Source organism: Penaeus chinensis, chromosome 14, assembly GCF_019202785.1.
Source record: "Penaeus chinensis breed Huanghai No. 1 chromosome 14, ASM1920278v2, whole genome shotgun sequence".
NCBI classification, from domain to species: domain Eukaryota; kingdom Metazoa; phylum Arthropoda; class Malacostraca; order Decapoda; family Penaeidae; genus Penaeus; species Penaeus chinensis.
This window is the reverse complement of record NC_061832.1, coordinates 1,679,264-1,694,263: the sequence shown is the minus strand read 5'-3', so window position 1 is coordinate 1,694,263 and position 15,000 is coordinate 1,679,264. Positions and strand designations below refer to the sequence as shown.

The following is a 15,000-nucleotide window of genomic DNA, read 5'->3' as shown; positions in this document are numbered from 1 at the left end:
TTATTATTTTCCTCTTTTCCTTACGACACTGTCAACTTCTGGCTCTCACATGTTCAGGGATTTAGCATCAAAAGTTATAAAATAAATCAGCAGATTGTTATTTTTATTTTTAGTCACTGTTACAGGAACCTCAGCATTGAAATCACTTGGCCTCGTACTTTTGTTCAGATCTTGCTCACAGGGTAGGCGGAAATGTGGTTTGTTAGTACCTGTATATCAGCTTTTGGATTTATAGGAAGGGTTTTTTTTCTTTCATTCTTTATCCCTTGATTTTACATTTACACTTACGGTTTGACCAGGGAGTCTCATACTTGATTTGAAGTGAAATAGTTGTTGTATATGTTGTGTAATATCTATAGTTCTTGGGTGTTATTTTTCCAGTTTACCAATATGTTTGTGAAAGTAACATAAGACTGGAAACCTGTGTTCCATTTATTGATATATGTAAGCATTATCCATTACTTCAGACATGGTTTCAGCATTGAATATTCCAAGTGGTGTGATCCCATTAATATCAACTTAGGATAGTGTGAATGCCAACTGTTGCAGGTGGATGGACGAGATAGCCAACCTTCAGACAGCAAGTCAAAGTGACCTCATAAACCAGAGTTTCAGCCAGTTACAAAATGTCCACTTTTTTTTTAGTTTTGAATGGAAGTTCCCCCTTGAAGTTAATAAGTTTTAGGAGCTCGTATTTCAAGACTCTGTCACAAATATAAGTATAATTTGCCTTGTTCTTTTCTAGGCTAGTATATACTAACTTTGTACCTACAGTGATTTTAGAATGAAGCTGAAAATATGGTAAATATTTCATTTTTATTACAACCTCTTAGTGAAAAGTGCGTCTCTGTCAGCAGCATGAACGAAGTGGAATCCTTTTTGATGACAGTTTTCATTATTTTAATGAAAGACATGTCACCAGACACAATTTTCCCAGTGTTTCAATTTATATTTAAGAATAAATCACTAGTTCTTTTTATCACATGTTTGATAACTGATGCCCTTTCCTCCCCTCATAAAAAAAGAAGAAAAATAGTGTGTGAAATACCTAAATGGAGTGACATTACCCTATTCATGCTATTGGGCTCATCTGGGGTTTATTTTTGTCCTAATTTTTCTTGTATTTGTTCATAGTTCTTGTGATGACTGTTTTCCTTGTAGTCATGAGTATTTTCTGATTTTTCTAGACTTCCATTTCTTCTGTTGATATTTTAAACAGATTCTTTATCCTTTGTCCTGGTCTAGCTGCACCTTTCCATGATGTCTCTATCTGCACGGAGACTGGTTTCCTCATCATCCTCAGGGAAAGCTTCGTTGAGATAGTAGTATTTGATCCATTCCTGTACACGGCCTTGCTTTCTACAGTATTACCTTATTTTCAGTATTTCATGAGATGGAATGCTTCGTCTTACTTTCCATTTCACACACTTCTCTGGTATATTCCATCCGAGAATGATGATTTAGATTCTTTTGACACTTTATTTATGGATTGCATTAATGCATTAGCATGGTAATGTCTCATAAGCTGTCGTGTAAAGAACATTTTTTTTTTTTTTTTTTTTTTCTTCCAGGGGGGGCATCACTGTGAAGCCTTAAAAGAACTTGATTCCTTATCTGATGATCTCTTTTCAGGGCTCACTGTAAGAAATGGTTGGAAAAATAACATAACTTCTACAGTACTTGTCAGTTTGTTCATTCATTATTTTGCTTGCAAAACATAAAATGACAAATGACAAGAACTGAGAAGGCCTGTGATACAGCTCACTTTGTGAAGCCATATAGAGATTTGTTTGATCTGAAGGACAGGAATGTTTTTGCTCCGAGCTGAGCCATTCAAGAAAACATTCTGCCGATGGTGATGATAATAGACAAACTTGTGCAATAATGAAATTCCTTAACATACAAAATATGAAGATAATTCTCTATCATGCAATACTTGCATAAGCCGTTTCTTTCTTAAGGCAAGTCTTTTAAAATATTGTAGAGTTGAACATTACCAAATGCATGGCTAGAATTCTCTTAATTTATCAAGAGTATGAAATAGCTTTCAACCACTGATATTCATTGCTTGACCACATAGGATACTTTGATATCAGTGCAAATATTAGGTTAGGCATCTAACTCTTTCCTTCATTATCAATCCATAATGACAAGTGGCATTTTTATTTGCCACCAAACAAGACTGCATGGCTGGAAAGTGACATAAAATGCTCTCAAGATTTATCCAGTCTCTTTATTCACTGGAAGAAAAGGGTCTTGTCTTCAAACTGTATAAATATTGGTACCAAATGACGAAGATATCACCGATTTGCTTAGAACAAATTTATGAAGTTCAAAAAGGGAAAGAAAAAGGTTGTACAATGAAGTTTAAAAAAGGATAATATACAACTTAGTTTTACTTCAAACATGAAATTTTATTGAAGACTAGATAGGTATAATTTACAAATGTCCATCCATCATTTCATTAAGCACTTCCAAAGATGACTTGTTAAATATTGGTTACTCATATCTTTTCTTTGGCATATTATTTATTTCTTCCTTAGCACTATGGAGGAGCAAACAAAATGGTAAAAAGTCAATCATTAGTAGCAAGACAACTTCATTGCTATACAATCCATTCACTACATGAAGGTTGGAATACCACCCATACAGTATATTTCTATGTTAAATACTTATAAAAATGAATATACAGACATATTTACAATATTTTCTTTTAGCATACACTGACATATAGTTAATGAGAAGTGGAATTTAACAATAATGACACTACATACCACTGCAATTCTGCTGAGATACTTAAATCATAATTATACATATTTTCAAGTGGCTCAGAAACACCTTAGACAAAAAGATCAAATCAATGCTACTTTGATCATATCGTCACACATTTTTAACAAAACAATAGAGGCAAACCTGATACAAGTTATTATGCAAAAGAAAAAAAAAAAAAAAAAAAAAGTTCAAACACCATTTGTCATGCTGTAGTTATTATTTACACAAACAGAATGAAGAGCATATTGAAAAAGAATATACATCTCTATCCTTATAGGTTGAAACGGATAATATTTACAGCTATACATAGTGAAGATTACTTGGACCATACATAATAGCCGTTCACTTACTTTTCAAAGCAAATTAACCAATTACTGTTCTGATTCAACTCCTGATCCTGTACAAAATAAACCATATTTTACTAACATACAGTCTATGATATCCTCCCACTAATCTTGAACACTTCCAAGTATGAAATGCCACAGGAAAATGTATATACCAGGAATTCAGCAGAACTGTATATTATTATTCCTTGAAAAATAAACTTTTGCTAGCTTTTCAAACCACCAGAAAGGTTAACTGCATCACCTACATCATACATTCACTCGTACGCATGCACAAACATGCACACATACATACATGCACACATACATACATGCACACATACATACATGCACACATACATACATGCACACATACATACATGCACAGACACAATACAAAATACAAAGTATATAAAGTACATGATGAGCACAGGCATTAATTCTCTTCTTGGACCAAAATACCTTTTTCTTTACAATTTCCTAACAAGTTAATATTGCTAGCTTCTTTTCTTCTAATTTAATAATATCTATCATTCCTCTCTCTAATGCATTTTAACATTATGAGGTATAAATATAGAAGCCAAACTTTTCATCATACAACTATTTCTCCTCTACACTTCCAGCAAAATACTGATATACCAGTGAATGACTCCATGATATAAAATGAATCCATACAAATATACAGATTTTTTATTTATATATTCTTTTATTATTTACCGCAATCAAGTAATTTATATTTTCTCAAGGTAATTAGCCGGGCAAAATCCTTCTTGACCTCGAAACTTGCATGTCCACCATCCAGACCTGTCTGCAAAAGAGAAGGAGAATTGAAAACAGTTGATACAAAGATGAAGTGAAACATACCTGATAGGTAGAGAAACATGAAAACATAGTCTCTCTCTATCACTGTAAATTTTTCACACCCAAGTTCTTTTAAGTTTCCATTCTACTGTGACTATAACATGAAATATATTTATTTATTTTGTGTAATTAAATTTTTCTGCTGCATCAACATCTAAGGTTATTAATGGCATATACAAAATATAGCGATAGGTGGGGCTTGGGGCAAAAAACCCCAAGCAAAGTTTTTTGGTTCAGCAAGGCAGGGTTTGTAGATTTCCAGAATGTTCGATGGTCAAAACAAATGTACCAGACATCAAAGGTTACACAGCATTATGGGAAAATATTGTTAGTAAATATGAATTAAAGATTTGGATAAGAGATCAGAAGAAGAGGATGAAAAAGAGAAGGAAAAGGAAGAGGGGAGAAGAAACGACCAAGCAAAATGAGTCGAGTCGAGTCGAGTCGAGGGCTGAAGTCCAAGGCAGGGGTAACCCCTACATTGGGCCTCAGTCTCTAAAATACATGTGTTTATATGTGTGTATATATAAATACATGTGTATATATATATGTATTTGTATATATAAATACATGTGTATATATATATGTATTTGTATATATAAATACATGTGTATATATATATGTATTTGTATATATAAATACATGTATACATATATGTATACATGTATTTATATATACACATATATGTATACATGTATTTATATATACACATATATGTATACATGTGTATATATACAAATACATATATATATATATATACACACATGTATTTATATATACAAATGTGTATATATATATGTATTTGTATATATAAATACATGTGTATATATATATGTATTTGTATATATACACATGTATACATATATGTGTATATATAAATACATGTATACATATATGTGTATATATAAATACATGTGTACATATATGTGTATATATAAATACATGTATTTATATATACACATATATGTACACATGTGTACATATATGTGTATATATAAATACATGTGTACATATATGTGTATATATAAATACATGTATACATATATGTGTATATATAAATACATGTATACATATATGTGTATATATAAATACATGTATACATATATGTGTATATATAAATACATGTATACATATATGTGTATATATAAATACATGTATACATATATGTGTATATATAAATACATGTATACATATATGTGTATATATAAATACATGTATACATATATGTATACATGTATTTATATATACACATATATGTATACATGTATTTATATATACACATATATGTATACATGTATTTATATATACACATATATGTATACATGTATTTATATATACACATATATGTATACATGTATTTATATATACACATATATGTATACATGTATTTATATATACACATATATGTATACATGTATTTATATATACACATATATGTACACATGTATTTATATATACACATATATGTACACATGTATTTATATATACACATATATGTACACATGTATTTATATATACACATATATGTACACATGTATTTATTTATACACATATATATATACATGTATTTATATATACACATATATGTATACATGTATTTATATATACACATATATGTATACATGTATTTATATATACACATATATGTATACATGTATTTATATATACACATATATGTATACACATATATGTATACATGTATTTATATATACACATATATGTATACATGTATTTATATATACACATATATGTATACATGTATTTATATATACACATATATGTATACATGTGTATTTATATATACACATATATGTGTATATATAAATACATGTATACATATATGTGTATATATAAATACATGTATACATATATGTGTATATATAAATACATGTATACATATATGTGTATACATATATGTGTATATATAAATACATGTATACATATATGTGTATATATAAATACATGTATACATATATGTGTATATATAAATACATGTATACATATATGTGTATATATAAATACATGTATATATATATGTGTATAAATAAATACATGTGTACATATATGTGTATATATAAATACATGTGTACATATATGTGTATATATAAATACATGTGTACATATATGTGTATATATAAATACATGTGTACATATATGTGTATATATAAATACATGTATACATATATGTGTATATATAAATACATGTATACATATATGTGTATATATAAATACATGTATACATATATGTGTATATATAAATACATGTATACATATATGTGTATATATAAATACATGTATACATATATGTGTATATATAAATACATGTATACATATATGTGTATATATAAATACATGTATACATATATGTATACATGTATTTATATATACACATATATGTATACATGTATTTATATATACACATATATGTATACATGTATTTATATATACACATATATGTATACATGTATTTATATATACACATATATGTATACATGTATTTATATATACACATATATGTATACATGTATTTATATATACACATATATGTATACATGTATTTATATATACACATATATGTACACATGTATTTATATATACACATATATGTACACATGTGTACATATATGTGTATATATAAATACATGTATTTATATATACACATATATGTACACATGTATTTATATATACACATATATGTACACATGTATTTATATATACACATATATGTACACATGTATTTATATATACACATATATGTACACATGTATTTATATATACACATATATGTACACATGTATTTATATATACACATATATGTACACATGTATTTATATATACACATATATGTACACATGTATTTATATATACACATATATGTACACATGTATTTATATATACACATATATGTATACATGTATTTATTTATACACATATATATATACATGTATTTATATATACACATATATGTATACATGTATTTATATATACACATATATGTATACATGTATTTATATATACACATATATGTATACATGTGTATATATACAAATACATATATATACACATGTATTTATATATACAAATACATATATATATATATACACATGTATTTATATATACAAATACATATATATATACACATGTATTTATATATACATGTATTTATTTATATATGTATATATATATGTATATATATATGTATATATGGCATGCCAACTGGAATTCAGGCCCACTGTGGCATATTCTAAACATGTGTCATTTGCAGGCATTATGTTATAACTGCTGCTCCTTAAAAAAATACACACTGATACATGAATATAAAGTTGCTAATAAAAATGCCGAAGTGACTTACCTTCCTGTACTAACACCATAATATCTCCTTCACTAAATGTCAGCTCATCTACATCACTTGCATCATATCTGAAAATAAAAATAATTTAATGAGAAAGCTTTAAAAATGTCTATTCTAAATGTGCATAGGGCAAAAAAGTTTGACTGCCTAATTACAGTCAATACTACTAAAAAATTAATATGAAAAAAAAAAAAAAAATTATAACTGAAAAATAAAACATTTTAAAACTTGAGACCATGAGGGAATGTGTAGATGCCCACTCCACTGATTCTAGGTCATCAATCTTACTTACAAAATAACTCAATAAGTGCTTAGTCTGTTTACTATCCCTTTTTTTCATAATAATAATCATTATAATAATAATAATAATAATAATAGTATTGTTAGTAATTATGATCAGAATACTAACATACATAATACTGATAGCAATAATAGTATGGAGTGTGACCAGTGCTTATGGATTGACTGTCAACAACAGAACAACAACTGTATTAGTACAGAAAAACACAATATTGTACTTACCCATAGAGTGCCCTGACTTGAGGTACTGTAGGCTTGGGTCTATTAATAGGTGGTTTTGTGGGTAGACTTACTGGGAGTCTGTTCACACTACGTAAGCTTCCATTCCCAATGCTCGGCTGATTGTCTGGACAAGGATCACTAGGTGGCGGAGGCGGCTGCACAGCTTGAATTGGAGCACTGCCCATTCCAGGCAATCTAAAGGCAGGAGGTCCTCCTCCAGGATTCAGTGGCATTCTTGCTACCGGAGGACGTGGGAATCCAGGATTTGTCACTGGCTGAGCAAGTGGGGGTCGGAATTGTGGTCCCACTGCTCCTCTAGGTCTTGGTGAAACTCCTGTCAAGCCAGGGGGTTTTGGGGCCGGTCCAGAGGGCCTTGCAGGATATCCACTGGGGCTCCTGTTTATGGGATTCCTAAGGGGTGGCTGCCGGTTTCCTCTTGAGCCAGGGACATTATTAGCCTTGGATCTCATCTCATTGGCAAGAATTCTTATATCCGGAGTTATCACCTGTATACCAGGCCCTGGTAGAGAGAGAGAGAGAGAGAGAATGCTATAAATCTTTCATAACATCAGTGCAAAGATGTATAGAAATAGATGGTATCCAACAATGCAATTTTTTTTTAACCAGTTTTTACTTCAGCAATCAAGGATTCCATTAAAAATCTACAATAAGAGAACTCCAAAATAAGTGTTTGTAATGATACCAGGTATTGAGGTTACAGAAAGAAGCAGTCTAACATATCAATATTTTCAATTAAAAGCATAAAACTAACATACAGACAAGTCTTGGTATCTTTATGTCCTACATACAAAGCTGCATTACATTTTACTATAGTTTTCAAGAATAATGTCATACCTGCAAATTGGACAGAATCCTATGCAAAATAGGAGGAAAAACAAATTTGTTTCATTTATTCACTTTTCCTTCCAACTTAACTTTTTACATAATTGTTCTGAATACACTTTTTCCATAGTCATTTAATGATAAAGATAAAAGCAAAAGAACAAATTAAATATAGATGAATGGGGAGCTACATTTATTGAATATCAAAATACACTATATCAATATAAAAACAAAAATAAAGATACACACACACACACACACACACACACACACACACACACACACACACACACACACACACACACACACACACTCACACACTCACACACTCACACACTCACACACTCACACACTCACACACTCACACACTCACACACTCACACACTCACACACTCTCACACTCTCACACTCTCACACTCTCACACACTCTCACACTCTCACACTCTCACACTCTCACACTCTCACACACTCACACACACACACACACACACACTCACACACTTACACTTACTCAAACTCTTTCTCACCCCTTGTCACTATATCTCCCCACAGACACTTGCTCACTCAAACATTCACTCACTCAAGTACATGAAACATCACTCACTGGAAGTGGAAGATAGCCCATGTGCAATCTTGACAGACAGTGTAGAACCAGAAGACGAGAAAAGGGGTTCGTCTGTGGTTCCATCTGTGAATCTGACTCGCCTCGTCCCCCCACCACCCCATCCAGTTTTCTTCACTCGGAAGTCGAAGCTAAAAGGATTTCATGAAAATCAAGGATTATAATTACAATAATGAAAGTAGTAATAGTAGTAGTAGGCGTAGTAGTAGTAACAACAATTATAACAATAATAGGAAGAAGAAAGAGCAGTAACTTAAATACTAATAAAAAAAAATTCTATAAAAGATGAAGAAAAGTCTTTTGAAGATTTTGATAAAATTTTATTCACAGTTCAAATTATCATTTCTCAGTGGTTGTGTAGCAAGCCTCATCACAGTAAGACATTCAGTAACACTTTGTGAAGAAACAGATTGAAAAGTTACAAGGTACTAGTGTATAAGGCTTTTGTACAATATATAATATGATAACCATGTTAAGCTTGATGTGCAGAGTAATAAATAAAAATATACAATTTCACAGATATATATATTGCCACTTGCTCTATAAAATAATTATATTTTAGTTGCCTTTCATAAATCAATTTTCAGATCCTATGTTGTTGTTTTTTTTTTCAGGCAAAAAGCAAGATATAAAACCTGAAATTACATTACATACCTGTTAATGAAGTTCAGAGGCAGCTCTCTGTTATATCTTTCTTTTAATTTGTTATTGAGAACCATCAGAAATTCTGTCTTGAAGCGTATTTCCAGCAATGACTCATAGTCATTCCGAACATGGATTAGAACCAAGTCATCCTGGTATGTGGACAGAGTAGCCTGGAAGAAAAATTAGAATATCGTCTAAAATCAAGAAAATAAAATAAAAAATAAAAAGGAAAAACACTATGCCTCATCAACTTTTGATGACAATATTTGATGGAAAGTAATTTCCCAATTGGGCAGTGACATATGGATTAGCATGGGGAGTGTCAGCCATGAGTTCAGAGAGAGAGAGAGAGAGAGAGAGAGAGAGAGAGAGAGAGAGAGAGAGAGAGAGAGAGAGAGAGAGAGAGAGAGAGAGAGAGAGAGAGAGAGAGAGAGAGAATATTAAGACCACCAAACAATAAGAATGAACTTCAAAAACATGACTATTATATGCATCTTATCATCAAGGAAGCAAAAAATACTTGTATTTTTTGGGCTTACTTGAGAGAGATTTTCCAAGTCGATTTTCCTCTTGATTACATCTTTGATCAGACCTTTTTCTGGGCCTTTCTTGACCTGCATTCGCCCAATCAAGTACAAGTGGGATTTGGTCAAGATGAGATCTCTTTTGGTCTTCTTAAATCTACGGTCGAATTTGTCAACTGTCAGCGCAAACTCCACCTGAAATACACATGAAAGAAGTTTAGATTTGTCTTTCCTCTTTCCAGGATTACATATCATTAGTTGCAGAAAAAAAATTATCAAACTTTTTAATCAAAGCAATAACAGTATTAACAAAAGCAATAACTAGTAGTCTATTATTGTTAATTCATTTGATACATTTTATAACAAACAGTATGCTATGTATGGAAATATAATTGGTAACTTAATTACCTGGATTTTACAAAATGTCCCCTTTCAAAGGCATTTTCAAAATGGACCAATGAGCTCAGTTTAAAGGAATAACTCACATCCATAACACTATGAAATACAACAACTGCTCTCACCTTATCTCTCCTTGGAATCAGTGCTGTTAGGCCTGGTTTGTACTCAACGCCAATATAATCTCCGTAGAAGTTTCTGTTCAGGGAATTCCTACGACGTTCCTTCCTGTTCACTAGAAGATCACTAGCTGCCACTTTCTCCTTTAGATACCTCTGCTTACTATAGAAAGAGAACAGAGTCATTCAATAAAACTGTGTTCATCAATCACCAGAGTACAATATCAATTAAAATGTCGTACGTAACATACAAGTCATGCAATCCATGACTGGGAGGCTTTCCATGTTATCAAAAAGAACACTCCAGATTCTATTCGATCTGAGTTACACAATGTATTCTCACTTTATCTTTTTACACAAGTACAGCATTCACCAATTTTGTAGGGATAATATGTAGCACGCAGGTATGTATTTCACAACAAAAATCTTTCAATTTTGGCAGAAACAACTGCAAAATCAAGTGTACCTGAAGTATTTTCTGAATGCCTTCTGGATGACTCTTGCATGGTGGTCAAACTTGCGCTCTCTTGATTCTTCTAACATGTAGAGTGACTCTGGGTCCTTTGGATAGATTGTATATGTTAGACACACAAAAAATGAATAAAATTAAATGAATGCGTACGTGCAATGAATCTAATCCTCTTCGTCCAACCACCATAACTCTATTCCTAAATTTCTGAATAATAAAATACAAAAAGCACTTATTTGAAGAACCAATGAAAAGGTAATACTAGGCCCCAACACAATTAAAAATTACATATGCAAGTCTGTCCTATTTCTAATCTGCCATGCACAGAGAAAGATGAAATGCTCACTGAGAGCACACACCAAAAATAGTAATCACTTACCTTCACAAATATTTTACTTCGGCCGATCTGGTACTGCGCGGGATCCATGTTGACGCTGCGCATTATGACATGTATGCCTTCTGTGGGCTCTCCATGCCAAACTGGCCACGTCTCCTTGGTCAGGATGGCGTACCTGTGCAGGAATTTCTGGTAGGGACGGCGGTATGCGAATCCTGCTCTCTTGACTTTGATGTTCTCTTTTAAACCCAAATATTCAACCTAAAAAAGGGAGAGAACAAGTGGCATGACTCAAAGAAGATTCTGAAGACAAAAAACAAAGATAAAGAGAGGTAAGACCATTTATACTGTTTACCTAATAATATTCATTAATTTGAAAAAAAGGACAACCTATTTCTCATTTCAAAATATCTGGTGTTCTGTCCCACTTTCGGAGATTCATCTAAAGGATTTCTTACCTGATGCTTAACCATTTGTTCATCCCAGTCGTGGGGCTTCTTCGTTTCATTGGGCTTGATGCAGCGAATGTAGTGAGGGACGCACTTCATCAGCGTCGTGACTAGCTCATTGGCCTGAGTGCGGATCTTCGTGCCTGCTGTGGTGGGCCGCGTCTTGGACCCCTTCTGAAGCACTTCGGGGAAGAGGTTGCGGATGAATGTATTGGTGCTTCCTTGCATGACCTGTAAGTAGAATGTAATTAAAAATTGCAATAGAAACAAATAAAAGAACTGTTTAAATTTGAGAAAATCTGTAACACTGGACTTTTGATCTTGTTTTATTCAATCGGATCTATTTACAATAAACAACAATAGTAAACATTAAAAATAAGACAGTTCAAGCAATAAGCATTGCAAATAATCTATAAAAATATAACATTCCACTTATCATAAATAACAAATAATTTTGAAAGATAAAACATTTCACACACTAAAGAACACACAAATCTGAAAGATACCTCAATAATGTCTGTAAAAAGAACATCTCTATTCTTCTCACAGAAGTTTTCAACATGATATGAGACGTTTCCTGCGTAATGCTTAATGGTGAAACCGTGGTTGAAAGGCTGGTAGTGAGGATTACTCCCGACCTGTAATGCAACAAAAAAATTATCAAAAACTCTGTTACAAAAATAAGCAACATGAAAAAACCAATGTGGAGCCTACTCATATGTCTCAACAAAAACACTATGTGATGCAGAGGGAGGGAGAGAGGAAAGAAGGGCAGAAGAGAGAGAGGAAAGAAGGGCAGAAGAGAGAGAGGAAGAGAGAGAGAAAGAGAGAGAGAGAGAGAGAGAGAGAGAGAGAGAAAGAGAGGAAGAGAGAGAGAAAGAGAGAGAGAGAGAGAGAGAGAGAGAGAGAGAGAGAAAGAGAGAGAGAGAGAGAGAGAGAAAGAGAGAGAGAGAGAGAGAGAGAGAGAGAGAGAGAGAGAGAGAGAGAGAGAGAGAGAGAGAGAGAGAGAGAGAGAGAGAGAGAGAGAGAGAGAGAGAAAGAGAGAGAAAGAGAGAGAAAGAGAGAAAGAGAGAGAGAGAGAGAGAAAGAGAGAAAGAGAGAAAGAGAGAAAGAGAGAGAGAGAGAGAGAAAGAAAGAGAGAGAGAGAAAGAAAGAGAGAGAGAGAGAGAGAGAGAGAGAGAGAGAGAGAGAGAGAGAGACAGAGAGAGAGGACAAGAGAGAGAGTCTGTGTGTGTGAGAGAGAGAAAACAGACTTTTCATCAGCCTAAGCTACTGTCTTACCTGTGAGCTCATCTTGTTACGGAACTCATCATCAGCTCCCTCGGAAACAGCGCTCATGGTAGCACACGTGTCGTCCAATATGCACATGATTCCAGGAGGTCTCTTGCTCTCAATGAGGTCACATACAACTTTATTGTTGAAGAATTCAATGGGCTTCCATTGAATACCCTGCAAGAGTAAATTATGAGTATTTTATAACATGATTCTACTCCAGTTCCTAGTGCAAACGTCTAGGCAAATAAAAAAAAAAAAAAATTGTCAGTAAATATTCAAGTTAATATTCACAACCACTGATATACAATTTCAAGCACAATACCTCAGCCTTGTATTCCTCTTGTTCACTCTTCAGCGTCAACTCAATGAAAATCTGCTGCAGTTTCTCATTCACATAGTTGATGCAAAACTGCTCAAATCCATTGCGGCCAAATATTTCAAAACCATAAATGTCGAGGATGCCAATGCTGAATAAGGTGGCATCGGTAACCATAGCTTTATTGACAGTCTGAAAAGAAATTCAACCTTAATTTATCTAATGTATTTAAGTATTGAGCTTCCAGATTAACTGAAAAATTAAAATAATGATAAAACCATTAAAAAAATAAATATATCCATTATCTATACCACTTATCAACTCACTTCCTTTGCAGTTTAAAATATCACTGTAAAATAAATAAATCTTTTGGAAACTGACTTAAAAAAAAAATGGAGCCCATATCTACACAAAAAGTGCTGTCAAAATTCCTCACCTCAACAATATAATCAAACATCCTAGAATAGAGTCCTTTACACCAGGCATCACGAGCAAACTGAGCCTGTTCCAGATTGAGTGTGACGTCCAACCTCTCCGACTTCCCTCCCCACTTGCTGTCGAACACTCGGCTGGTAAGTTTCTGGCCCAATTTCTGCGCGTCTATCCCCAGGAGGTAGGCAGGGAACTCCAGATCTTAATACAAAAATTGGGCATAAAAGATCAGAAATTTTAAAAGAAAGAAAGAAAGAAAAATCAAATTTAGTTTGTTTTTTCTTCTACTGTATAACAATGGCAATATACAATTTTATATCAACAGTTATTAAGACACTGCTCTTACATGCTGCATCAGCTATAGTGGCTGCATTGTTCTGTTCTGTGAAAGAAATGTTGCCCATGTGTAGAATGGCGGCAACAACAGACAGGATGTCCATCTGCGTGTCTTCTGCTATGCCCATCACAGACATTGCTGGTAGGGGAAACGACCTGCTTTAAAATTGCACGTAGCAATGACATATATGTAAGGCAAAGCACTTCGATAAGGAACCAATATTTACTTCCCAAGGTACCCCATCCCCACACCACACCTTACCGTTGAGTGTTCCTTGGAATTCGTGTGCATCATTGGTGCCATCCACCTTGTACACACCACTCTGGCTGAGGTAGGAAAAGTAATCCGGTGTGGAAATTCCCAAGTTGTTTTTCATGTCACCTGTTGCTCCTGCACAAAGCTGATA

General features: G+C 32.8%; 2 protein-coding genes across 4 annotated transcripts in view; one reads left to right on the top strand and one right to left on the bottom strand.

Moving 5' to 3' along the window:
* Nucleotides 1-979, top strand: part of LOC125032079 (F-box-like/WD repeat-containing protein TBL1XR1) — a 10,932-nt gene extending 9,953 nt beyond the window's left edge. For both annotated transcript variants that reach the window (XM_047623054.1, XM_047623055.1), the window contains exon 11: nucleotides 1-979. This exon is cut by the window's left edge and continues 991 nt beyond it. The gene's annotated coding sequence lies outside the window, so the exon portion shown is untranslated.
* Nucleotides 980-2,393: 1,414 nt separating this feature from the next.
* The window catches only part of LOC125032078 (unconventional myosin-Ie-like), a 20,831-nt gene continuing 8,224 nt past the window's right edge, over nucleotides 2,394-15,000 (bottom strand). For both annotated transcript variants that reach the window (XM_047623053.1, XM_047623052.1), the window contains exons 5-20: nucleotides 14,856-15,000; nucleotides 14,604-14,732; nucleotides 14,262-14,458; nucleotides 13,832-14,017; nucleotides 13,516-13,683; nucleotides 12,741-12,872; nucleotides 12,244-12,465; nucleotides 11,828-12,046; nucleotides 11,446-11,540; nucleotides 10,986-11,142; nucleotides 10,480-10,659; nucleotides 9,950-10,110; nucleotides 9,278-9,426; nucleotides 7,831-8,350; nucleotides 7,309-7,376; nucleotides 2,394-3,903 (exon numbers count right to left, since the gene is read on the bottom strand). The exon at nucleotides 14,856-15,000 is cut by the window's right edge and continues 126 nt beyond it. In XM_047623053.1, coding sequence (XP_047479009.1) covers nucleotides 3,827-3,903; nucleotides 7,309-7,376; nucleotides 7,831-8,350; nucleotides 9,278-9,426; nucleotides 9,950-10,110; nucleotides 10,480-10,659; nucleotides 10,986-11,142; nucleotides 11,446-11,540; nucleotides 11,828-12,046; nucleotides 12,244-12,465; nucleotides 12,741-12,872; nucleotides 13,516-13,683; nucleotides 13,832-14,017; nucleotides 14,262-14,458; nucleotides 14,604-14,732; nucleotides 14,856-15,000 — 2,805 coding nt within the window. In that variant the 3' untranslated portion in view covers nucleotides 2,394-3,826. The remainder of the gene's footprint in view (nucleotides 3,904-7,308; nucleotides 7,377-7,830; nucleotides 8,351-9,277; nucleotides 9,427-9,949; nucleotides 10,111-10,479; nucleotides 10,660-10,985; nucleotides 11,143-11,445; nucleotides 11,541-11,827; nucleotides 12,047-12,243; nucleotides 12,466-12,740; nucleotides 12,873-13,515; nucleotides 13,684-13,831; nucleotides 14,018-14,261; nucleotides 14,459-14,603; nucleotides 14,733-14,855) is intronic.